The 27,127-nt window shown below is 41.7% G+C and overlaps 1 protein-coding gene across 1 annotated transcript; it reads left to right on the top strand.

The window, feature by feature from the left end:
• Window positions 1-181: 181 nt before the first annotated feature.
• ajm1 (apical junction component 1 homolog) lies at window positions 182-25,617 on the top strand. The gene is made up of 2 exons (XM_031855700.1): window positions 182-419; window positions 19,798-25,617. Exon 2 carries the CDS (start codon window positions 19,852-19,854, stop codon window positions 23,128-23,130), a length of 3,279 nt encoding a protein of 1,092 aa, XP_031711560.1. The 5' UTR covers window positions 182-419; window positions 19,798-19,851; the 3' UTR covers window positions 23,131-25,617.
• Window positions 25,618-27,127: the final 1,510 nt, after the last annotated feature.

Raw genomic sequence — 27,127 nt, 5'->3', positions numbered from 1 at the left:
AATGCACACAACAGATCGCCCTGATGGAAATATGTTCGTCACAGTCAAACAGATGGAGGACGGAGCCAGCCACAGCCTCCTTGGCGGAGGTTTAAAGCGCGCTCGAGTCAGTGCTGCAGGAGAGAGAGAGAGAGAGAGAGAGAGAGAGAGAGAGAGAGAGAGAGAGATGTGTGGGGGGCGGTTCCGGCCACGTAGATGTGGATGGTGCAGCGGGGTTGCGCAGAAATCAACCAACGATGTAGCGTAAAGGAAGAGGATTGGAAAAGAATCCGGGGAACCTGACCAATAAGGCGGATATTGCAGCTCTACCTCTTGCACATGTCCGATGTCGTCATCGGGAAACCACTATCGCACTGCCTCGTATCGCATCCCTGACACACACTATGGATCAGCAGAGGCTGGCAGTCCGGACTGATGCGGTAAGACCTGGGGCTTTTGATTCGCACTATCGCGGTGCAGGCTACGGCCACTACAGTGGGTGCATTTTACCTCCACTCACTGCAACCACTGCTGATTTCTGTCTCCTTTGACATCACCGCGATGGTGCTACAGATTCATCACGATATGGATTGTGCATATCTATTCTCGCGTCTGTGCACATATTAAAATGCATTTAACCATTCGGAGCTTTGCAAAAGCATGACGTTGGGTTAGCGGTCGCGTGTTCTGAGCTCAGCAGGTCCGGCTGATGACAAACGTGCTCCCGTCCTCGATCACTGACATCATCCGCATCAGGATCGTGGCTCGAGGCTACTACGCAGTGTTTGCTAGCTCAGCGCGTCAATGCGACGTTCGTTCGGACTTGATGCATCGCACTGTTACGGTGTTACAGTTGTTTCTCCACCAGAGGAGACGGGCCCTCTGCACCGCAGTGTTGCGGTGTTACAGAGGTTGCACGAGCTGTTCGGATTCTGTCGCGAGGAGACCGGCAGAAAAGCCTAGCCAGATGTTGCAGAGTTGTACAGAGGCCGCAATACGTGTGCAGACAGACAGACAGACAGATACGTAGATTGATAGATAGATAATAGATAGATTACTAAAAAACTAACCGTACATTAATTTACATTTGTAACTTAATCGTATAACTTTGGAAGAATTTTAAGAACTTCTTATATCAAATCTGCCTATAGGCCTGATGACAATTTTTAACTTTAATTATTGATGAGTTATCCCATTAATTGACTAAGCATTAAGCTACTCTGTCGAAAACTACTGACCAATAATCATCATCCATAACAGTCCAATCGCTTTAGTTTATAATCATGTTAAATACAAAAGTAGAAAAACATCAAGCTGGACCACATCTCTAGTATTTTTAGTACGGAATAATTTTGCTTGGTGCTTTTGCCCCAGATGGTTATAAGATAAGTTTACAACTAATCATTTCAGAACTATCTTTTTGTGATTCATTCAACACAGTGAGACCAATAGAGAGGAGCTCTTCTTCTCTTCTTCTCCGAAGCTGCAGCAGAAACCCAACACAGACCTATTGCCTACAAACATCAATTAGTGAGTCAGTCACTTAGTGATTGTTTTAGCTTTTTTCCTGTTCGTTTTCTACAGTCAATTTTCTCAAATGTTTAAATATGGGGGTGCCATGGTTTTGAACGTTAAAAAATATGAACTCGCAAACTGTGCAACGGTGGGACAGGAAGTTTAAAGAGCACACTGAAAAATGCGTTTTATGCTATATGTGACGCACACAAAATGTATGGTCACATTTTAGTTTATTTTATAGAACGAATTTCTGTGATTTTGCTAATAGTAATAAAACTTCCTCAGAAGTGTATTTCTATCTATGCCCAGTAGGTGGCAGTGCAGCGCTGTGGTTTCGCCTCGCGGCCCTATACTTATATGTGCGCGTGCAGCGTCTCCGCATAGCTCGAGAAGACATTGAATGAAGAAGCCACGTTTGCCTGTCTCATTATTTCCTGTTTTCTCAGGTTAGTGACTTGTAAAGTGCACCAAATATGACATATGAATTATGGACCAATTTTTAGTGAACATGTTTATAGATTACTTTGTTTCATGTAGTTGTTTAGTAGCTACGTGAGTGTTGTTTTAAGACTTACTGTCTAGTGCTAGCTAAACTCATAGCAGCCTTACATCCCTAGTGTTTTTCAGATGTTGAATAGGATTTTGTTTTTGCTGTTTCCTGAGAGGTACATTATATAAGACTCATATGAGTACAATATCTGAAATGGAAATGTGCAGTCAATAACTTTTTTACCCACATACTTTCAGCTCAAGTAAATGCATCACAACTGGGCTTTCCTCACTAAAACCCCTCACAGGTCTTCACTCCAGCAGACCAGCAGGACAGAATCTTCACTCGTTTCATTACTACTGGACAGAACTTTTTTAAAAGGAGGCCGAGTTATTCTGTTAATTAAAACCAGAAGATTGACAATTTAAGTCTTTTTTTCAATAGATTAATTAGACGCTGCTTTTCTTGGGTCTGCCTCTGGATCTCCGGGCTAGTCCAGGTGATGTCTGTGTGCCCATCTCTACCAGTCTGGATTTGGGGTCTCGCAGTTGTTTTGGGACTTTTCTTCACTGCATTCACTTTCTGCTAATGTTGGCTCCACAAGCTCCAAATCCATTAAACCAGCCTGAATATGGAGAACATCTAAAGCCATCGATGAGTCTGTGGAGCAGATCTTCAGCCGTTTGAGCTCCTCCAGACACTGAACTTGTGCTTGTAGCGCTTCCAGGTTCCTCTTCCTGGATGTGACCATGTGCTCGTTGAAGGCCTCTCTCTCCTCCTGAGGCACACCCAGTCGGCCCCACAGCCAGCGAATCTTCTCCCGGTGAGCCTCGCACGTCGCCTCGTTCTCTGCCTTGCGCTCCTCCAGCTGACAAACAAGCAGTTTGAGTGACGTGATATTGTCTATCGAGAGGCAAAAAGAGTCCTCATCCTCGCAGACCACGTCCTTCTCGACGCTGGTCTCGAGGACGTGGTCCAGCTCTCCCATGTCCAAGATGATCTGCCTTTTGACAAGACTCTCTTTGTTTCCTTCAGTCTTATTAGTGCTCCAATTGCTGTGTCTTCTCTCTGAGCCTTGACCAGCTCATCATGGTTAATAGTAGGCAGATGTCCTATCCCATGAGGTTCTGGGTCTTGTGCAAGATTAAGAGCTGCCACATAAGCAATGTCTTGTTTCCCTGCAGCCTGACTACTTTCCCACATTGCAAATACAGGTTTCTTGGACAATTCTTCGGTGCATTCTGTCACATACCTGTGAATGTCCAGTGGTAGACGGGAGAGGGTGTCAGCATAAACATTGCTCTTCCTTGGTCGGTATCTGATATCAAATCGGAAGCCTGCGAGTTCACCTACCCATCTGTGACCAACGGCGTTTAGTTTGGCCATGCTCATGACGTATGTTAGTGGGTTATTGTCTGTGTAGATTGTGAAGTGGGGCTCATAAAACAGATAGTCCCTGAATTTCTCACAAACAGCCCATTTCAAAGCGAGGAACTCAAGCTTGCCAGAGTGAAGCCTGTAGTTCTACTCAGCCGGAGACAAAGTCCTTGAACCATAGGTGATGACTCTCAGTCTTCCTTCCTGGTGCTGGTGGAGCACTGCACCTAACCCTTGCTCTGAGGCATCAGTGTGTACGGCAAAGGTAAAGGTCAAAGTCAGGGTATGCTAGTACAGGTGGGTTGATGAGCGTGTTAATGAGCTGGTGGAGGATACTTTGGTGCTCTAACGTCCACTGGACTGGGGACCTTGATGAGAGCTGGGCACCACTGCCGCGAAAACTCATGCATGAATGGGGGAAACTCCACATCAGGAATCAACTGCTGTACAGGCAGACAACGCAGCGACAACAACTCGTCCTCCCAACAAAGTACCACGCAGTGGCTTTAAAGCACCATGATGACATGGGTCACGTAGGAACTGAGAGTCCTTACCTTGGCGAGATATAGGTTATATTGGCCCTTTATGAAAAGAGACATTGAAGTTCACGTGACCAGGAGATGCCCCTGTATCAAAAATAAGAAACCTGTCACTCACATCAGAGCACCAATGGGAAGTGTCACCAGTACTTCACCACTGGAACTGGTCTCCATTGTCTACATGCATTTAGAGACGAGCAAGGGAGGTTGTCATAGACCATTTCACCAGGTTTGCCCAAGCTTTTCCAACGAGGAACAAGTCTGGAAGAACAGCTGCCCAAAGAATCTTCAATGATTTCATTACTCACTTTCGATACCCAGCCAAGCTACATGACCAGGGCAGAGAGTTCGAAAACAAACTATTCAAAACTCTACAACAACTAACCGGAATAAGCCACTCCAGGGCAACACCTTACCATCCGCAGGGTAACCCAGCAGAACGTCTAAATCGAACCCTGCTTCAGATGTTGAGAACCCTAGAAGAGAAAGAGAAGAGCAATTGGAAATAACACCTACCACGGATTGTGCATGCGTATAATTGCACCAAACATGAAGCCACAGGGTTTTCACCACACTACTTAATGTATGGACGTCATCCTACCTGTTGACCCATTGTTTGGGCTGTCCACAGAAGAGGCAGCAGATTATCCTAAGGGTTACGCAGAGAAATGGGCGAAGCGAATAAGAGAAGCCTATCGAGTTGCCTCTCAGAATAGTCAACAATCAAGCGCTAGAGGCAAGAGATATTATGATCGTCACCTGAAAGGAGTCATCCTCTAGCCTGGTGACAGGGTCTTGGTCCGGAACCTGGGTGAGAGAGGGGGTCCAGGGAAGTTAAGGTCCTATTGGGAACAAACAGTGCATGTCGTTTGAGAACAAGTGAATGATAACCCCGTCTACAAGGTGTCATCAAGCCTGGCTGACATGTTTTTCGAAGCTATCTTCCAGTCAGGGCTGTGCGATACTGGAAAAAAACTGACAATGCCGTCTTCAAAAATACAAGAATATTCACCCTTAGTTTTGGACATTGTTTTTAGTTAAATGCTTCAATCATTGGTTGTATAGATATGAATGATGATGACACCGCAAAAATGTAAAGTGTAGGTTGAAACCCCAGTGAAAAAATCTATACAGTTCATTATGAAACAGTGGCAGGCAGACCACTGAAAGTAATTATTGGGAAACACTGGATTAGTCGTCGAAATTAAGAACCGTGCAAGTTTTCTTTTTCTATTAAGCAGCAAATGTGTTGATATTCAGCAGGTATACTCTTAAACCATGTTCACCATTTTAGTTTAGCATGCTAGCATTTGATTATTGGTACTAAACACTAGAGTACAGCTGAGGCTGAAGGGAATGTCAGTAGGTATTTCATCCTAATAAACCAAAGTACTGGACTAAATTAAAGTCAAAGGATCATCAACGTTATTGCAATGTATGCTGAGGGTACATGAAAGGCTGATTTCACAGCAATCCATCCAGTAGTTGTTGAGACATTTAAGACTAACTAACCGAGTGGCAAGGTGGCATAGTAGCGTCCACCCATGATTCACTGCTGCGAAAATAGATTTAACTATGCACACAGAGCTTTCTTGTCTTTGATCAAATGTTGGTTGTTTACAGGAAACATTGAGTAAGCTGGGTATTTATACCTTCTTAGACTTCATTTGAACCTTTTCAGGTTTCTGATCAGTCTACTGTCTGCACAGATGTGTCTTTGAGTCTTCCCCACACCTGACATTCTCAGTCCTTTCTGTAGTCCTTAGAGGAGCAGCGGCTTATAGCTATAAGTGCCTCGACACTGCTGCATTTAAACCCTGCCTGCAGGGTTTGGCTTCTTCGTCTCATCAACAGTAATGAATAATTAGAGCATGATGTGTATCCTCTATTTTCGTCACAGACTTTACCAACTCATAGCTCATTATACATTTGATCATGTTCTTTGTTTTGTTTCCCTCTGTTGATGCATATTTAGGCTTCTCAAAAGGAGGATAAGGGCTTACCATGTTCCTGAAGCTTTAACAGGATACTTCATGTGTTACACGCTGGTTGTAGGCCAGTTGATACATCCTATGAAAAACTGAACCGAAAAAGCAATTTAGTCCTGGAAAGGCCACCTTTTTGGAGAAGGAATATCTATAGTTACTTGTTCTTCAAGGGAGGATAAATGATTGCAGATACAGTATTAGTTGCTGGTGAATTAGGCTGCTCAGTTTACAGTAGCTGTCTCTGTATTTAGTTTTCTAGAGTAGCCTATATTGACAATGTATCTTGGAGCAGTGGTGTCGTCAGCATCGGGCTTCAGGGGTTTAGCTGGCAATGTTTTTTGTCTAGTCCCAAATCTTTCAGACAAAGGGAAAAATCTATAATCATGAAATGCAAATAATACATTTTTCGACCACCCCAACCCTTGCTGCTGCCTGTGTGTGAGTGTGTGTGTGTGTGTGTGTGTGTAGAGAGATTGAGGGAGTGGGCGGGGCTGGTTAATGCCCTCTTGTATGCATGCTCAGTCAGTCCATCAGTCCACGGCGTACAATGCAGCTTCTGCTCGCCCACTCGCGTCAACATGCTACTAGTTAGCATAGGGTAATAGCATTGCCTGGATATGATAATTGGCCAGCTAGCTAATGTAATAGCTGCTGTAAAATGTTTAAGTAGGCCTATGTAATGCTACATTTGTTTGATAGTTGGTCAATGGTCATCTAGTGAGAGACATTTCATTTCAATGTAATTTGCTTTTTAAAAGAACGTGGATTTCTTTTGCTAGGAAGGGAGAGAGCAGGCTGGCAAGAGGAAGACTGAACTTTTTTACATTTTTATTTTTACTAGTTTATAGTCATGTCGTTTAACACAGGGTCAGTTGTACAATATAATGGGTTGGGCAAGTAAACAGGCCAGCTCAGCAATAAGAGCACTATTTATAAAATATAGAATGTAAGAAAACTATTCATAATAGAGTGGAAATGACTTATAGTGATCACGGCTGCCAGGGTCAAATTGATCTCTATTAGGGGATGATTATCATTTTTTTATTCATTACTTGAATACAAAGAAATGAAACAGACAGCTTCACTTTTTCTGGCTTGCTGCCAATTCTTCTGCCTTTTTCCTGCTTGAGGTGAGGCTTTGCCTGTTTTTGGCCGGCTCTGTGTCACTGCAGGGTGGGTGGTGCATTCAGATGAACGGCGCCCGTTTGCCTGGACTCCTTGCTTACCTGGCAGCAAACAAAAAGGGAATGTATGTTAGCCTTCCACAGCTTGAATTTTCTTTTTCCATATGTTGTCATGTACTAAAGAACCCCAACACTGTTGGCAAACTTCTTGATTGAACTGAGTAAAATTACATAAATTTTAGGCAGCAGTGATTCAGGCAAATTAGCAGAGAACATACCCTGTTCTCAGTCCCAGATAGTCTGAGTTTAGCCCCAGAACGTGTCAGCTCTGTGCTGGAGTTTATGATGTCAAGATACATGAAAATAATTGTTTAGTGTGGGGCGAAGAATACCACATTAACCAGCCCAGTATGCCCAAAGATCCTGTTCATAGAGGGTGATTCTGTGACAGTGCCTGCCCTTTTCCAAACAGTTCCAATGACTGCTTCCCCAATGGTTCTGTGTAACAAAACATCTGGTGGGTCTGGTTAACAAGCCATTGCTATATATTAAACTGTAACCACAATCAACCATGTGTTTCAGTAGCCTGACCTTAACCACACCTTAATACGTTTTTTTTTGTTCAGATATAGTTTAAAACATGGTTATTGTACATTGTTAAATACCAACGTTCTGCCTAGCGATAAGGTTACATTACATTACATTTTTAAAGTAGAAATGGGTTGGTGGACAAGCATATACTTCCAACTTTATTACTTTTCATTCAGGAGGTGCGCATAAGTGTTCTGTCAAAAATCATAATATTTTCCTAATCTTAGCCAAATGATTCACTTGCTATGCAAATATTGTAGACACCAGTTTTTAAAAAGCCTTCACATGAAACATTTCATATTTATATGTTGAATCATGACATTCATGAATTGTTGAAACTCAACGAAACTGCCTCAGTGTGATAAAGATCTAGTAATGAGATCTCATCCAATATGTAATTTGCAAGGGAATATGATGGAGAATTTCCTAAAAATGGCATTCTCAAGGCAGCATATAGGGAATAATTGTAGTAATGTAATTTACATAATTTGTATGTATCTATCAATCATTTTAGACACAGACATAGTTTATGGGGTATTTCAGGATTTCACATCGCTCCTGACATCATTGTTTAGATCCATGGATAATGAAGAAGAAGAAGAAGAAGGGCAGCTGTCACTCAATAGCAAGAGGTGTCGATTCTTTCAGACTGAACTTGTGTTTCTGGCCAACATTATGTGTGAAATAGCGCTGATTTAGTAGAAAACTCAGGCATTCCAGGAAAATGCAGCTGAAGCATGAAGCTTCTTGGGGTACAGTGGCCACTACATCAGAACCATCAAAGAGACTCATGAGGCAGTGCTGCAAAATGGTTGCAGGAAATGGAGCAAGACATCATCATTTATAGAGCTGAAGAGTCAGCAAGCCAGTTCACATGTAATGGTGTCAAGAGGCTGAGCCACATGATGGAAGCTACTCCAGTGAGATAGGAACAATGATGAGATACAAGCAAACCGGTTGAGAGCATACAAACCTGTGTATCACTGGTGTACAATGTTATGTGCTTGGAAGGAATGAGAAACCCTCGCCTTTGTGTGGTTATGTGAGAAATTTCATGTGGTCCTGTATATCAAAGACTTTGTGATGGTCATAGAGACAATATATATATGAGGAGTAAGAGACGATATCTAGTATTTACCTTAATTCCAAACAACCAGCCAAGAACAGGGCCCACAGCTATTTATTTTCAGTATTCACTTTTGCACCAAAGTTTAACTGGTGTGACATGTGTTGTGGTCATGTAAAGAGATGTAAAAACATTCCAACACATCAGAATGATTTTAGGCCAAAATTGAGGCAAACTCACTGTGGAAGGGACCTTAATAAGGCACTTTCATATCCTCTCAAGCTTGAAAGGCACAATTATCATTTGACCCTCAACTAACAGCTTCTTTATCTGCAGCTCTATGGGTGACAGAACACTAACAAAGCATAGCTCACTGACTGAAGTATAATGGAGGTTGCTATCGGTTCTTAGCATGTTGCTAAGTATCACGGCCTTTCTTTTTGACATAGGGTGTGTAGTAACTCGCCTGACTTACTGTGCCAGCTGTATGACAGGAGAATGACGTATGACCTAATTTGTGATAGGAGCAACTTAGTGGAAGACATGTTTTTTTTTTCCCTTTCTCTGACAGTGCTGTTTAGTGTTCTTTGGCATACATCCTCTTAATATACCTTTCTGCAAGAATTCCATGGTCTTGGTACACCTCACTGCAAGTGTTACATCGTCATATTAAACCTCACTGCAAGTGCTATGTTGTCTTGATACACCTCATTGAAAGCGTTGGGTGCGACTGTGGCTCAGTGGTAGAGCAGAGTCATCCTTGAATCAGAAGATCAGCAGTGTGATCTCCGGCTCCACTAGTCCATGTCGATGTCTCCTTGGGCAAGACACTTATCCCCAAATTGCTCCTGTAGCTGTGCCTACAGTGTGTGAATGTGTGTGAATGTTAGTTAGTCCTGATGGGCAGGTGGCACCTTGCATGGTAGCCCCTGTCATCAGTGTATGAATGGGTGTGAATTGGTGAATTAGTATTGAAGAGCTTTGAGTGGTCGGAAGACTAGAAAAGCACTACACAAGTACAGTCCATTTACCATTTAAGTTGACTTGATACACCTCACTGCAAGCATTTTCGTATCTAAGAACAGGCAAGGCCTAAAACAGAGCTTATCATAATATAGTGATTCTATATGTTTTGTAACTCGAGGTTACTAGAACATAGATACAGGAAAGGATACTAAACCCAGGGTGCATTGTGTTAGAATTCAGCCATTAGATCTAAAAGGTTGAAGGTGCAATCCTTTGTTTAACACTTTGTGACAAGGTGATTACCACTGTGATGCAAAACATTGTTTACAATACCATTCCTATTTTTACCCTATTTTCAATACATGTCAACCATATCTTAAGATTTAACAACCGTGTCTGGTTCCATTATTACCCATTGTTAATGCTTCTGAGTTGAACATATCCCAAATAGCCTATTTCGAATGTGATATGCTTCACTATTAATGTTGAGTGTACAACTGAAAGCAACACCATGAATACCAGAGAGAAGAGAAGTCTAAAAGTGTGTGCCGTTATCAGGCGGCAACTGAAGAGTGAAGCCAATGCGGAAGTGTCTTAACCTTGCATTCTTTCTAATGGCCGTCAGGGGGTGATAGTTTCAAGTCTTCTTTAATACAGCATGATGTTGATTTAGTAAAGTATGGTCCGAGTTAATAGACCATAAAGCAGGGTATGCTTTAGGGCGTGGCTACACAGTGATTGACAGGTCGCTACAGCTACCAGAGACATATACGACATCTTTACGTCCCTCCTCTGCATTCCAAATATGGTAACTTCCATTTACTGGTTGCAAAACACCCGAACTCGGGGCTTCATACCAGCAAGCCCAAACCAATCGGTGACGTCATGACAACTACGTCCACTTCTTATATAGAGTCTGTGGTTGTTATACGCATTTTGCCTGGCCCTTGAGTGTGGCCCTTTGGAACAGGTATAAACACGTTTGCCTTGAGACATGTTCTGAAAAAACTTCATATAAACTAGTAATGTTCAGCATACTAACTTAAAAAATCTTTACATTTTTCATTTTCTGCTTTTCTTTGTCACGTACGTGACATATTATGACCCCAAAACCGAGGTATAAAACAAACCATAGATTCTGCGTATCCTTCTTGAGAGATAGCAGCTCTCACACTTTAAATGTTTTGACTGTAAATCTCTCTGTAAGTCTCACATCAGGCTGTGAGCAGCGAGAATAGGAACATCAGCATGACCTTTACAAACACTCCTATTCCCCAACTCCCTACTCGCTTCTAGCTGACACATATACAACAGTGGAGCAGAGCTCCCCTCAAAGTGTAATTGCATCATGTTATAGTGTAGTGTGTGTCTTGATGTTGGGGGGAGGGTAAGTCTAGAGAGCTTGAATTAGTTCTGCCCGGAGAGACATTTTCTAGGGTGTTCAGTGCCAGTGGTGCAGTGTTGCAGTGCACTGAGAGCAGCTCCATAGCAAATACCCACAATTCACCATACAAAACAGTGCTCACTATGATCACTGACCAGAAGTAACACTACTACACTTCCCCTTCTATTACACTGGGTAGTCAAGGGACCAGTTTGAGGCATTAACCAGCCCTAATGTACTGATTAACGGAATGAGCCACCTTGTGACTTTAAATGGAAACTAGACATATTAGTATCAGCACTCTCAGTGATGTCATGTGCACACCCTCTGAGGTGCTTACATGCCACTTGCAGGAAAGCTGACAGAGTGTGAAGGCAGAGTAACACTCTCTCCATGCAGCCAGCTGTGGCTGAAAGACGTCGGCCTTTCACAGGCCATCCTCTAATAGAATTAAATATTATTTTTAAACCCTTTTGAAACCAAAGTTCATGTTATTTACAGGCAATTGAAATAGCGATAAAAGTATTTTCCAGACACGCCATGTATTGTTATTTGCAGGAAATATATCCTTGACACTGATTTTTAAAATATAGTGCACTCTTGCTAGTTTCTCAAGATTACCAACCGTGCCTTTAAGGCCTTTACACACCCTAATTTGAAAGTCAGTATATTTTTTAGAATGGCTGTTTTTGTCATGAGTACTTTCACACAGAACGCAAATGTTACACTAAGAAAAATCAACTATTGAAGGGAACAAGGTGTTTTCTTCTGAGCTTTTGCACCACAAATAAAGGCATCAACCAATCACTTTGTGCAGAATGAGTTGAGTAGCACCTATATCTATCTATATATCTATATTTAGTCCGAGCCAAGACTGGCAACTTCAAAGGCAAGCGCAGACCAAAACTACTCCTTCCGTTCTTACCTTTCACAATAAAAGCCCTGGATATATAATATTCGTAGGCGAGAATTTGATTTTTCAAGTTGTTTATTCATCACGCTCCAGGTGTGTAAAGGCTATTACTCCTGTCACAAAATATATGAGATACTATTACTGGAAAGTGTAAATTGGCTGATTCCAGGAGTAGTGTTTGATGTGTCAGTGTTGCAATTTGAATGAGTCATCATCATTCTAGGAAGAGCTGTTTTTTGTTTATAATGTTTGTTTTGGGAAAACACTGTTCAACATCATCTTTGTCCAACTAAAGTGGCAATCATGAAAAATGATTCATGAAAATAGAAAGCAGGGTTGGAAATTGAAAGCTGAGTTTGATTTGCATCCATCTCCAAATATAACCATTCCACCACAATGTTAACATGTGGGCTGATTGTATTTACAGTATGGTGGACTTGTAGTTTTTTTGTTAACATTAAATTTGAACATGACCTTCACTGAACGGCTGCCTGCTCTCTGACAGTTGAACTCCTTTAAAAGGACATTTACAAATGTGCACTTAGGCTGCAGTTGCCACAGGATTTTAGGAAGACATCAGCCATGTCAACGGCATAATCATTCTCCATCTGCTCCGTTCTGAGCGTCTGCTAGACCAGTTGCTCAATCTGGGTCAGCTTCTTTCTCCTACGGGGGTCTCACACAGGTTGCAGCAGCTTGTATTCTGTATTATTAGGGCCCGAGCACTGACGTAGTCGGAGCGGAGGACCTATTGTTTTTCGATTGTTTATTATTATTAGGGCCCGAGCACCAACAACGTCGGGCCGCGAGGTCCCTATTGAAACTGTAGGAATTATTAGGGCCCAAGCACCGACGTAGTCGGAGCAGAGGACCTATTGTTATTCTAATGTTTATTGTTATTATTATTACTTTTCCACTTTCAACGCAAAAAGGAGGTGCTTGGGATACTGGGAATTTTGTGAAAGACAGATCAATGCTGCTCGCAGCTTTAATTAGAATTTGCGAAAATTGCAGTCTGATTGGGGTATCCAACTGCGGTATGAAATATTGGCTCGATAGCGCCCCCTATTGAGTAGCCCCAACATTGGGTTTCACCTAGCTGTATGAAATTTGGTAGGTATGTGGAACGTGATGAGACGCACAAAAAATCCTCTTGGAGTTTTTCATTAAACCAAACAGGAAGTCGGCCATTTTGACTTTTATGACGTTTTTTGACCATTTCAAGGCGTCATACTTTAACGAACTCCTCCCAGAGATTTGACCCGATTGACTTCAGATTCGGTCAGTATGCTCTTGAGACCTTGGCAGTGAAAAGTTACTCAAAGATCAAAAAGTTATTGAACTATGTATCCGTGGCACGGCGTCAAAAAAACACCATTCGCCGCAAAACAGGAAGTTGTTGTAACTTGGCCATACATTGTCCAATCTGCTCCAAATCTCTCATATGTCATAATATCCTGACCCGGAACACATCTATAAGACAATATAGAATCACAGTAATAGCGCCACCTAGTGGCAAGTGGAAGTTGTAAGTTTTGTACTTTGACATCCTGCTCCTCACAGATTAATCGGATCCCTCTCAAATATTGTCAGAAAAGCCTTAAGACCTTGATAATGCTTCATTGTGAAAATTGTAAGAAGTTGACGAAGGGCGGCGACGTGGCGGCTCGGCGAATTTCGATCCTTCGCCATGAAGAAATAAACTGATGTAACTCGACTCCACATCATCAGATCTTTACCAGATTTCACATGTTTGGTGAGACTCCAGTCTTGAAGACATCTGCAGGCCAATTTCGAGTCATAGTCATAGCGCCACCTACTGGTAACAGGAAGTTAAAGTCTCTATACATTGGCTTGTTTCTCTTAGTAGGTAAATCAGATCAACATCAAATTAGTTCCACACAAATATAAGAAGTTCATAATGCCAGTTCATGAAGCTTTTGATGTTTCGTTGAACGCCGTTGCCGTGGCGATGCAGTCTTCGCCGTGAAAAACGAAGGTAATTTTGAGAGGCTAAAAATGCTCGAAACATAAGCAAACTTGGCAAGCAGATTACAAGCCCAGAATTTAGTTATATAATATGATTTCATTGGTTCAGAGTGGCAAATCGGCTCAATAGCGCCCAGTACAAAATTTCGACGAAGCAGCCCTCGCAGTATGTTTGACCTAGATGTATGAAATTTGGTAGGAACATGTATCACATATGGACTTAAATAAAAGTCTCTTGGGGCCATGCTCTAAACCCAACCGGAAGTCAGCCATTTTGAATTTTGTATGCATTTCTCGTGGTTTTTTTCCATTTCCAGGTGCTGTACTACGAACTCCTAGGGAATTAATCCGATCAGTTTAGAATTTGGTCAGAACAATCTAAAGACCTTAGCGAATAAAAGTTACTAAAAGCTTTAGGTTTCATCGAACGACGTGGATATGGTGTGATGGCCATTTTACATGGTTCACCATCATCCATCAAGCTGTTGTAACTCGACTGTACTTTGTCAAAACTGTCCCAAACTTGACATGCTTGTTGACTGTCATGGCTTTAGGACTTCTGCATGCCAATATTAACTCATAGTCATAGCGCCACCAACTGATAAGCACGGACGTAAGCAGGATTCTATAATTACAGTGGCCCAAACTCTGAATTTATTGAAAGGGTTTGTGGGCACACCATGAGAAAAAGACTTCTCTGATCTAAATATGTGCAAACTAAGATACTTGGAGAGCAAAAGTTAGACTAGAAAATTCCTAAAGAAATTTTGACAGTGTGGCTTCTACTGCCCGAAGAAATCGCAATATATACACACGGCAATGTTACCGGTAGTGTCATTCAGGTTCAATTGAGATAGTGCTACTCTCTTTTCTGCATTTTAGATTCATACTCTTGGATTGAATCTTGTATTTGTGGGGCTTTTATTTTGAAAGGCTGGGACTGGGTGGGTGAGAGAGGGGGAGAGGAGACAGAATCATAATGTTTGACACTAAAATGAGAGGCTTCATCACAAGCATTCCAGTTAGAATTCATTCTGTGGGGCTTTTAATTTGAAATGGGGGGAGGGGGGTGAGAGGGGAAAAGTCCTCTAAAAAATATCTAAGACCTGAATGACTGTATGAGAGAGAGACACACAGAGAGAGAGAGACAGACAGAGAGATAGAGGGAGAGGAGTGTGTGTGAGTGTGTGTCTCAGTGCCTCTGTGTGTTTATCAACATCACTAATGAGCTCATATAAACACCTGTGTGCTTGGGTGCATGTTGGTGATTGGAGCACCTGTGTGTTAGAGGCTAATTAAGAGAGATTAGAGTGAACAGTGATTTTCAACAAAACTACCTGTCAAACATATGCCCTTCATACCAAAACCATGAGACTAATCAATAAAATATGGATACCGTCAGAGAGATAAGACTCTGGCAAACGCGGAGATGTGTTTTTTATGTTTGTGGTCTTAAAAATGTGAGCTCCAGCGCAATATGCAAAACTGGTACCGTCTGCTTTCTTTGAGAAATGAGTGGTCAGATTTAACATGGAGTCTAATGGAGCAGTTGGTTGGAGTTCATGTCGCTCTGTGGCTCTTTGAGCCAAATGTGTAACTCCGTTGGATTCCACAGACATCTGTGTGCGACAGCACAACATTTCCAAGCTTTTTGGCCAAAAATGGTGTATAAAGAGTAAAAATTGTGGGAGCTGGAGCAATTTGTTTGGAAAAATCACATAATATTTTCCTGCTCCGCTCCACTCTGACGGTTATGCTCTCACTCTAGCTCTTAACGAGCTGCGCAATACACACCCATTATAAAATCTGAAACAGACCCAAAATTTTCCTGAAACTTAATCTGTGACTTCATGAAAACTGTGCTAGCTATCAAAATGTCCATTTGGCTCAATAAAGTGCAGCATTTTGTCTACGTTTTAAACTTTGAATCATGTTTCTACGTTAATGTACGGCTAGTCAATATGGGCCCAAATTTAAGTGTTTTTTTAGCTCTCACGACGAAACCCCTCAAGTGAATGGAGAAATTTTGCTCAGTTTTTGGGGATTTTCGGGAATTTTCAGGAAAACCGCTAGGCGAATCTCTCCGAAAAATAGATAGCACACTATTCCCGATCAGGCCGCACGTTTTGATGTATTTTTCATGCCGCTGTTGGCAACGCTGTGTGAGGAGAAGCGCGCCAAACTTAATTTTGCTCCGTTTTTCTGGGTTTTCCGGGATTTTCGGGAAAACCGCTGGGCGAATCTCTCCGAAAAATAGTTTCCGCACTATTCCCGATCAGGCCGCATGTTTTGATGTATTTTTCACGCCGCTGTTGGCAATGCTGTGTGAGGAGAGGCGCGCCAAACTTTTGGATAAATCGGATGATTATGATTAAGCCCGATGGATAATATACAGTGTGCTTTGGCACAGGCAGTTTTACTGCCTTGTGCCACAAAGCCACACTGAATAACAGTAGATTTTCAAACCATGTCAGTGGGTATTAGTATAAATGATCTGTTTAGAGCTTCTTCATGACAATCAGGTTAAACGTTATAATGAATGCTTCACACAACAATCTAAAGTTACAGAAGAACTTAAAATTAAAACAGTGTTAAATTAAAGTGTTCAAGTAACAGCAAATGGCACTACTGTTTTGTTAACTTTCATGTAAGTCCAAATACAATCAGCAGGACACTGCAGGGAGTTGAACCCCATATCTGTTATGTTACAAACACTGAAGCGCATTCACACACATTTATTTTCTTAATGATCTTAACAGGCTTACATTTATGATTGTATCGGAGGTACACTCAAAACATTTTAGGCTTAAGACCTGGCAACATGATCTTGCTACGCTGCTGGTCGACGCAGGAAATACGTATCATCTCACTCGTGCACACAGTGTATGATGGTCACAGAAATGCACGGCCACGTCAACAAGAGTCCTGCCAGTACCCTCGACGTGCGTGAAGTTGCGAGGGCCCGATCAATGCTGCTCGCAGCTTTAATTATGTATGTATTATGTCTTTCAATTCCTGCATACTTTTAAACTGCTGCCTTTTAAATCATATGTGAAATTCATGTAGTAGCGAGTGCAGTCATTGAGATCAGAGGCACCAAATAGCATCATTTATCATTCACTGGGTTACAAGTCATGAGTGACTGGCACCAAATTAAAGGCTTTTCACTGCATTTTGCTAATCCTTGACTTAAGCCAATGTAAGGCCTCATCACTGAAAATGGTGGCTGACCTATGACCCATGACCGAGGGCCAGGGTTTGGTTTAATCATTGGTGGGGACATACTGTATGTCTTGGGTTCTTCCCGCAGGAAATTTTGAGCATCAAACACTTCATTTCCTACATTCTGGTGATTATTTTCTGCATCAGTTCATGTTGTAAATATCTTTATTTATGTAAAGGAAAAGACTAATTCTCCTGTAAATCAACATCTCTCATGTAATGTCATCTCTGCTGAGTCAACACATGTGGGCATGTGTCGTTTACTCTTGCATCCTCTTTTGTCACTTTTTTGGGGGCAAGAAACCTCTTTAAAAGAGCATGAGGCACAAATTCACCTCAATGATTCATTGATTAATTTTAATGAACTTTAACAGCTCATATGTTAAAAAAAAGTTTCAAAAGTTACGGCACATTCAAAACATCCCACATATCTTATTCTTTGAGGAGTTATAATATCTTGAAAAAAAAACAATATTACTTTAATAAATGAATCATTAAATGAGAATAAAGTCATAGTATTTAGTATCTATAGTCTGCTGTGCATGACGTTAACTCTGCTGATATGGTAGTGTCCCCTTCTGACCGTCATGTGTGCTGCAGTGCAGGCAACAGAAGAAAGGGACCGCAGTATGCAGCCGGTCACACCAGAAGCACATTTCTCCCAAGCGGCAACTTCCGGTGCTGAGAAATGAAGCTGCTTTACCAGAGACTTGTCAGCTCCACCAATGAACAACCTCTTTTCACATTTTTGGATTAGCCAGGAGTTAGTCTGTGTTGTCCGTCAATGCCAGAGCCACCCACTTTGAGCTTCACAACGGCTAAGGTTAGAATGAAGTTTAGGTTCATTTCGGGTAGGGTAGGGTAGTCATTTAGTTGTGATGGTTAAGGCATGGGTTAGGGGCAAGATAAGGCAATATAACATGAACGCATATGTCCTCACAAGTATAGTACAAACGTATCACAACACAAATCAGATTATACCATCAATATTATTTGTAAAAAGCTGTGCTTTCAATCTTGTCTGTAGCCTTACTTATAGTCTCACACTGATACTGTCTCATGATAACAGAGGCTTGACGAAACAAAAATACTTGACTTTGACTTCAGAATTGGTGACTTTTGTTGGACTTGATGCACTCCTCTGGCCCATCAGGAAGATCCTTGGATTAGCAGCAGCATATTCAGAGACATACAGACAAAGAGTAAGAGTTCAGTTCAACCGGAAGCTCGGCAGCATTTGTCGAGTAAACAAACACTTACACATCGTGTGTATCCTTGAGGTCTAACTAGAGTGCTGAGTGCATTTTTTTCCTTAAATATATCAGAAAAGCCTTTTTGTTATACTTTCAAATCCTGTATTGTTTATATCTGTGTTTGCTTGCTACTGTCTTCTTCTTTCCTGCCTTTGCTGGCACATTGCCACGACTGTTGGTGCACTACCACAACTAAGTGCAAATTAGTATGACAGCGCAAAACTGTCCACAGGAATGTGTATTGCATTTCTGCATGCTGTGATGCAAACAAAATGGAGCTCCCCTCTCACAGACATGGCTCAATGGGGCGTGTAGCAACGCCTCAGGTTACCATAACGTCTGCACTGCCTGATATTGATGCAAAGGTGTGGGCCTGTAAAGCCCATTAGTACATTGACATTGTGTAAGTAAAGTTGACTTTATTAGTTGCAGTTTTGCAAGACAAAAAGATACTTGATAACATCACTACTGTATTGCTTATTGTCAGAATAACCAGTGCTACATGCCAAATATAGATTTAGACTCATTTGGCCATACTTTTGATGCCATTCTCATCATTGAAGACATTATCAACGTCATCATTATCAACAAAGCATGAAGTCAAAACTCAGAGCTATTTATTTCAGCCTTTAGATGAATATGCTCTTACAGAGTAAGACATCAGGAACATGTGATGTGATGTGATGAGCTCATTTTTTTGTGTCAGTTTAATTCTTTAAAAATCCTTCAAGCTTTAGTAACAACAGGAGTATTCAGTGTTTATGGAAGTGAAGAAGCTGTAAATGCCTTTATAGTTAGTTTTAAGATTACAATTTAGTGGACATCCCATTTCTACCCAAACTAAGTGACATGTTTCCCCACAAGTGTATTAGTTAGTACTTGACTACTGAACAAAACAAATCACATCACATCACTGTCAAAAGATTATTTGGAAATTCACTAATGTTTCTACATAATCCTGAACATGCAGAGAATAACTAATATTCAGATATAAATATTGACGTCTCTCGATGTCAGTGAAGGATTCAGCCCATCTATTCTGGCTAAAGTTCCCCAGAAATCTTTCACCACCCCTTAACCACTTAAATTACACCAAAAAATATTTCATTAAACAAACCTGTCAGCATGTTTCTACATTAAAGATAATTGCAAGCAGAACATTCATAGACTAATTTGCAATACAGCTCTTTTTTGTACCACAACCAAACCTGCTCATATATTGAATCATATACATATTCTAAATTGTAGTTATTATTTCTGCCATAGTTTAGTCAAGAGACTAATTTGTAAAACGTAACCCATACTGAATAGTATTTCTTCTCCATGGGTACTTGGTGGAACACATTTGTATTGCCTGGTTTATTGTCCCTAACTACAATTCTTTGTTCACCTCTCTAGGCAACATCAACATTAAAGCAACTTGATGGCGAAAACTAGAGGAGTCCCTTTAAGATGACACGCACAGACCCTCCTGACATACTGGTATCAACTGTGCATCGAGATATTAAAGTGGTCTCCATTTCTTCACACTACAAGTCCTTGCAACCCTCCAAACAATGTGATTCTATACATTACAGCACACTGGAGGACAGTAAGAGCAAAGTCAATAAGAGACACTGTCGTTCCTTTGACTACAGGTCATTGGAGTACCCAAAATCACACAAGTACTCAATGGAGTCCCCATTCAAGAAGGCTGATAGGCATGCAGCCAACCCAGATGTTGCCTGGAACGCCTTGGGCCGCCAGCAGAGATACCGCTTTTCTGCTCCGGACATTTTCAGCCATAGATTAACTCCTCAACCAATGGCTGCAGATATGACCAGTGAAGTCATTGTCCCTGAACAAAAAAGAAGGACCAGGTCCAAAAGTGCCCCTCGAGTCCAGACCAGTCTCACCCCTGTGTCTTTTGAAGGGTCCTCATCTTCAGGGAGGAAGGGCAGGGAGTCCCAAAGGGCTCCAAGAGATTCTCGCTGGAGGCCTGAAGTATCACCGCGTAGGGAGTCCTCCCACGCAGCAACTAGGGCTCATATGCATGACGTCCATCCAATTAAGTTGCAGCCTCAAATGAGTGACAGCAGTAGATACTCACCAAGCTATGCTGGTGATAATTCTGAGGATGGAGGGCTGGATAAACCAGCAACTAGTCCTCATGTCAGGTGTCGAGTTGACATAAAACCTGATGATGTAGCATTACATCATTCAGGACGAAAACAGGCTACACATCAAGTGGACATACCCTGGCAGAGGCACCACAGTGGGGGGAGTAGGAGTCTGACTGTGCCACGCCATTTCTCCTACTCAAGAACACCAACTCCCACCGATTCATTCGGCACAGAGGGTAGGCAAGCTTATCAATATTCCCGCAGCATGCCAAATAGTTACATACAACCTATGGAGATTCCTTTGCAAAGAATGCCTTCATCAGGTGATTACCATGGAAGGGAACGCAGAGCTCATTCTAGTCCCAATGTGCCAACCAAGTTCTTTTATGCAGATGATCCAGGGAGATATGTGACTACTGCTCCTCCTCAACCAAGTTCTGGCTTTCATGATGAACGTTACACACCAGGACAAACATATACGCCAAAAGTGCAATATGTGCAAGATCCAAGGACTCGAATGGTGCATGCTGTAACTACAAGACCCTATTATCCTGAGATGGAGCCCTATCAATACTCTGTGCAGACAGGGTATCCCAAACCCTATGCAGCAAATGAACCTGGGCCATACATCATACAGACACCTCCAACAAGAATATTTTGTGGGGATGATCCAAGATCTTATCCAATACAGACTGCTCCTCCAAGGATTTATTATTCCAGCGACATGTATGCAATGCCTCCAGAGCATCATATTCCAGCAAGGGCGTATTACACGGAAGGCCGAAGACATGCTAGAGTTATTCAGGCACAAACAGATGACTGGTATGGCTCAGATGCATCTGGTTATTCCACCAATCCTGCCTCTTATGTATCTCAAGTCACCCCAACCAGAGTCCGTCAAGAGCCTGTGTTAACACCATGGTATGCCAACCCATGTGTAGAACCTCAAAGAATTGGCACAGAATCAAAATCCTACTCAAGGTCCTGGGACAATATTCTCAACTCTCGTGTAGAGAGGGAACAACCTCTTCCTGTACAGCGGGGTCAGAGCTATGATGATCTTCTTGACTCCAGGAAGCCTGCAGCAGCCACAGGTGACAAACCAGAACCAGTGGTAGTCAATCTCTCCAGTTCACCAAGACGCTATGCAGCCTTATCAATGTCTGATAGCTCACTAATTGACAAAAGCCCAACAGAGACATCAAAGAGCACTAATAGTAAACTCTGGTTTGTCACTCCTGAAATAACAATCACTGATAATGACATTCGACCAGGGAAACATATTAAGGCTGAAAGACGGTCTGCCAGTTGGGACATTCTTGACTCCAGAAGCAGCGAGGGTCCAGAACCATTTCAGCGAGACTTTGAAAGCTCAACCAAAGAGAAGATACATGACAATGCCTCACTACAGCAAAGCCTTGAACAACTTGATGAGCTTCTGGCAGATCTTGTGACTGATTACAAGCCACCCAGTAGAAGGGCAAGTGAGGACATTCTTGATCAGCTAAAGAAGTTGATTGATGAGGAAGAAGCAGTATCTCTGTCCAGAAAGAGCTCAAAGGCATATACAGATGAACCAGCTCCTCTTGACAAGCAGCCAACCTCAATAAGAATGAATCCTGATGCTTTTCGAGACATGGACGGAGCCAGTGATGCAATGAAGAGTGCAGATGAGTGCTCTCCAGATCAGAGCCCAGATGAGGATGATACAATGATGTGCTCGAACAACAAATGCCGGAGGACGGAGACCCTGTTCAATGCTTGCCTATATTTTAAATCCTGCCACAGCTGCTACACTTACTACTGCTCTCGTAACTGCCGCAGGGAGGACTGGGACATTCATAAAGAAAGCTGCCTGTATGGCAGAATTAGCAGCATATGTCGTCACATCATCAAACACTGCCGGGAGACTGTTGAAGTCCACAAAGCCTTCTCCCGTATTGCCAAAGTTGGCTATCTTTCTCGAGGTAGAGGAGTTCTATTCCTTGGTTTTCCAAATCCAGTGTCATCCAGTAAATTCCTGCAGTACGGCCTGGATAGTCTACTTATGTCTCCTACATACTTGTCTCTCCGAGAGCTTGAAAGCTTCAAGGACAACTTAGGGGAGTACTGTAAGGAGCTGCAGGAAGCTGGTACCGAGTACGACCCTAACGAATGTTTCATCTTGAATGTATCCATTGCTGTTGGTGACCAGTTACCTGATGGGCCATCTCCAAGAAACCAAGCTCCAACTGTCAGAAAATATGCAAAGGTAGCACTGGCTTCCTTCAGCCCTGAGAGAAAGGTTCACAAGAAAGAGAGTGACATGGAAACGCTGATCCTCACCCCACCCCCTGGAACAGCAGATATCGACAAAGAGGGAGAGGAAGGCAGGAAGGCCAGGGAAATATGTTTTATAAATATACAACGGGAGTTAAGGATTCGAGGGGTTTTCCTACGCCATGAATACCCACAGGTATATCAGCAGCTCTGTGAGTTTGTGGAAAGTAACAGAAGGTTCACACCCACAACTATTTATCCTATCGATAAGAGGACCGGCAAACAATTCATGTGCATGATTATGGCTGCCTCGGAGCCCAGGACGTTGGACTGGGTCGGCACCCCGCATCTCCTTGATGACATTATTTAAGTGCACCTATTGTTGTAAATATATATGTATAGAAATACATATAAATTGTTTCACATATTTATATATCAATCCAATTACAAACATTTGTAGATAAGTATTTTGTTAACAGAATGATATATATTCATGTCTGCTTGATCAGTATTATTCTTTTTCAGAATATTTCCTGTCAGGTGCTGAATGAGTATAGTACATTATTTGTTTTAATCTTTTTAACAAGCACACATCTTTTATCCACAAGTCATTTGTCTGTATCCTGGTCATTCACTGTTACAACACATTCCCTTTGGTAGGGATTACCTAATCTCACATTATGGTATTTTTATTTGTGCAAATAATTATCAATATGTTTTTTTTTCAACTTAGCCTCTTTAAATGAGAGAGAGAGTCCATCTCTGTGAGTATAACGTTACTATTTTTCACATGTGACTCAAGTGGTTAATCATACAGAAAATATGAAACATTATTTTTCGTAAATACTTTCTATGCAAAGTTGCTTCATGACTTAACCACATTCCTGTAGAAGGAGTTTATTCAGTTATTATATTATATTATTATACACGTGACAGGTGTGCTACTTAAAACATCAATAAAAACAGGCACGAAGTCTTATTGTTGCTTAAGTAGAAGTACTATATTGAAAGTGAACATTTTCCTCTTTGAGTTGCCCTGGAGAAATTCAAGCTAAGTTCAGTAATTCTTTGAATCCGCTCTTCAGAATTACTGGAGCACTACTGAACTTGGCTGTTGAAATGGTGCCAGTAAGCAGCCACACAGTAGGTGTCGGCCCGTGCTGTTCAGTTTTAAACACTGTGAATAGTGATAGTGACAAAAACTAAACTTGGTATAATACCAAGTAAATCATGCAATTTCCTATAACACTGAAGTTGATGAGTTGTATTTTTAGATATATTTACAAACAAAAAAATATATGAATTAGCAGCAGGAGTTATTGTCCTTAGAACGAGGTGAGCCAGATTTGGCACAGTAGCTATATGGTACATAAAAGCGTGAGAAGACATTAGTTGTGTATTTGTGCTGCACTAGGTTTATTACATGTGTGATTTATATTGTCCTATTTGGTTTTAGCGAATGAGAACCTTTGCATTGCTCATTCATTGTTTGCAGAATTTTTAGAAACATGTATCAATGCAACTCAGCCATGTTGCCTCGTCTCTCAAGATACATACATTTCTTGATTTTGTTTTGTAGTGTCCTAAATCCCAAATTCCCTGCCAGCAGACTGGTGATGATTTAAAGTGTAGCTGAAACATATTGTATGCTAATAACAAAACTGTTTAAAAATGATTTGACCCCATTTGTCAAATGGCTCAACATATCCGGAAGACGTGAAGGAGTATTTTGTCAATCAGACCTCGGTAATCATTAATTAATTAATCATTGTTCCCCATTTCAACCTCTTCCCTTGTGATATCAGCTTTCCTTAGAATTTGTAAGACAAAGTACAGTGAAACTTAAAGTACATATATATTTGAAAAGCTGTTTCACTGAGTTACAGTAGTTGACTGGCTGACAGGACGAGCTGTACAGATTCCGTGAGAAGTTGCTGGCTGCATGTGACTGTTTTATATGCTCTGATCATTTTAACATGACATCGATGACAGTAAATTGCTCGATGAATGGACTTGTGAAAGTTAAAACTATGCTGTGTAAGGAAAAATAAATGAATTTTCATCACTCATTCAAGTTGAAATAACGTGTCAAAGACAAGGAAGAAGAGACCTCACTAAAATGTCTAGAAAATTCTGTAATCTTGTATTTTTTTATACTTTCAACATATGTGTGTGAGTGTGTCTATTTATAAACAATATCTAATAAATGGAATGGGAACTCTGGGTGTCTGCCTGTTCTTTAGGTGTTACAGCTCAGTCCTTCATATGTCTTCCATGTAGTGAGAGTTGTAAACAGGACAGTCAGTCATTGGGGATGATAAACATAAACCTTAGTCAGCTTGATCAAATGTTTGAATGATTCTTAGTTTTAGATGAGAAATGAATACTAGTGGAAAAATGTGATTTTCCCAAATAAGAGTAAAACTTATACCGGATATGTTTTATTATACTGTATATGCTATACGACAAAACGAAATCAACTCATTCAAACAATCCAAATATGGTTTGGTATACACTGAGCAAAGAAATTCAAATATTCAAATTTATGTTTTAGATTTTTATTAAATCTGACATACAATTTAATGTCCAAAGTTAAAGTCATTTAAAAAGTAAATGTTATAAGCAAAGAAATCTGACTTCTGATCAGATTTTGTGAAACGGACTTTTTGTCCTTTTTTTTTTTTTAGCCAATGTGCAGATACAGCAGCACACAGGAGCCCATGTTTTCCCCAGTCTGACCGTGGTGATCATACCAGAGCCTGGCTTATGATTTCAGATTTGACCCCAACAATGATGTAGCTGGTACAGGCATATAACGGTAGACAAGTCTACCCGTGGTGAACAGGGCAGTGTGGGGAAGGGCTCGAAAAACATCAACCCACACATCACATCCCCCGGACTACTCCAACTGACATAACCTTTGTTGATGTCTAAATCTATGTTTACTGTGACTGCAACCGAATGCAGACACATATTTAATTGTATGTCTAGAAGCCAATCACAGTGTTCCACATCATCTAATGTGGACTGCAGTAGAGCCACGCCCCCTTTTTCAAGCAAGCATGGTCGTGAGGCAAGGAGGAAGTTGAATCGAATCTAATCTTTAAAATACACTTGAAAAAGCTGAAGCTATTCTTTATCTACAGTGCCAAAGTTGTCATCTCCTTGTCTGGTCTGTTTCGTGCTCCCTCTCTCTCTCTCTGTCAGTGAGACTTGATGGACTCTGACGATGAGATGTCACGGTTCTGGCAGCTGACCTCCATCAGGCCCACATCTCCTGCACGCTCCACCTTGGATTTCACAATCAATAAATCATTGAACTTCGTCGGGCGTGAGCTTCGTTGCCGCTGTGTGTGTGTGGTGTGTGTGTGTGCGTCCACACTGAATGTAGGCCACAGCAGTGACAGAATGTAAAGCAGTGAGGGTAAAATAGAGCAGGGCCTCGTTTCATCAAGCTGCTCGCCTCAGCATCTTTTGTGACTGCTGGCAGTCTGACAGGGTTGTAGAGGCTCAGATAAGTACAGCACATTAGTGCACTGGGATCCCTTTAAGAGAGCAGGTCAATAGGCACAGTCAATACTCACCAGTGTGTGTGTGTGTGTGTGTGGTGTGTGTGTGGTGTGTGTGTGTTCACACAGAATCTAGGCCATGTGAGTAAAAAAGGCTAAAGGGGAAAGAAGACTGGGCCTCAGTGTTTTAGCTGAGCATCAAGCTGTTCCCTTGACTACACTGCAGGATTCCTGACTGGATATGATTTATTCAAACGTTTCACAGATCTTTGATTTATGCAAATATAGATTGTGACAGTTCAATTCTGATGGGAACCCAGAATGTTTTAACATCTCATCTTAGCCAAGAATCTTCTGGGTTTGTGTGAAGGTACCTGTTCTTATAGGTCGGGGGGCCACAGTGCTCCTCTGGTTGGAGGCATCCTTGCAACTTTTAGTTGATTTTAAGGACACACTGCTTCCTGCTTTGATGCTAAATGTTGGTACAGGACATAAATTGCTAGGAATCGTCTAAAATGAGCATCATCCCGAGGACTGTGGGACCATCGAACCCGTCTGAATGCTTGTGTTCCTTGTCCCATCAAATGTCCGTCATTGCATGTCCCATCACGGTATACAATGTTATGATAATTGATAGACAAAAAACAACCCAAAAACGGAACCAAGAGGCTTCCAAAAACCTTTGTCAGTATGAATCCCTGTCTTCTCTGCCAACTCCATGTTGAATGCCCCTACTGCAGACACCCCGAGTAGGATCAGTAGAGTCTCTGAGTTGATCATCTTTAAGGGTAAGCCCAGTAAAAAAGTTCGAAGTTAATGATCAAGTTAGGCCGAGAAACCAAGGTGGTCCCTGAGCAC

The sequence above is a fragment of the Anarrhichthys ocellatus genome, unplaced genomic scaffold, assembly GCF_004355925.1.
Source record: "Anarrhichthys ocellatus isolate YVR2014 unplaced genomic scaffold, GSC_Weel_1.0 scaffold16, whole genome shotgun sequence".
Taxonomy (NCBI): Eukaryota; Metazoa; Chordata; class Actinopteri; order Perciformes; family Anarhichadidae; genus Anarrhichthys; species Anarrhichthys ocellatus.
This window is presented reverse-complemented; position numbering and strand designations above follow the sequence as displayed.

Excerpts from the sequence above, each read along its gene's own strand:
- ajm1 (XM_031855700.1), top strand. The coding sequence starts at position 19,852 with ATGACACGCACAGACCCTCCTGACATACTGGTATCAACTGTGCATCGA.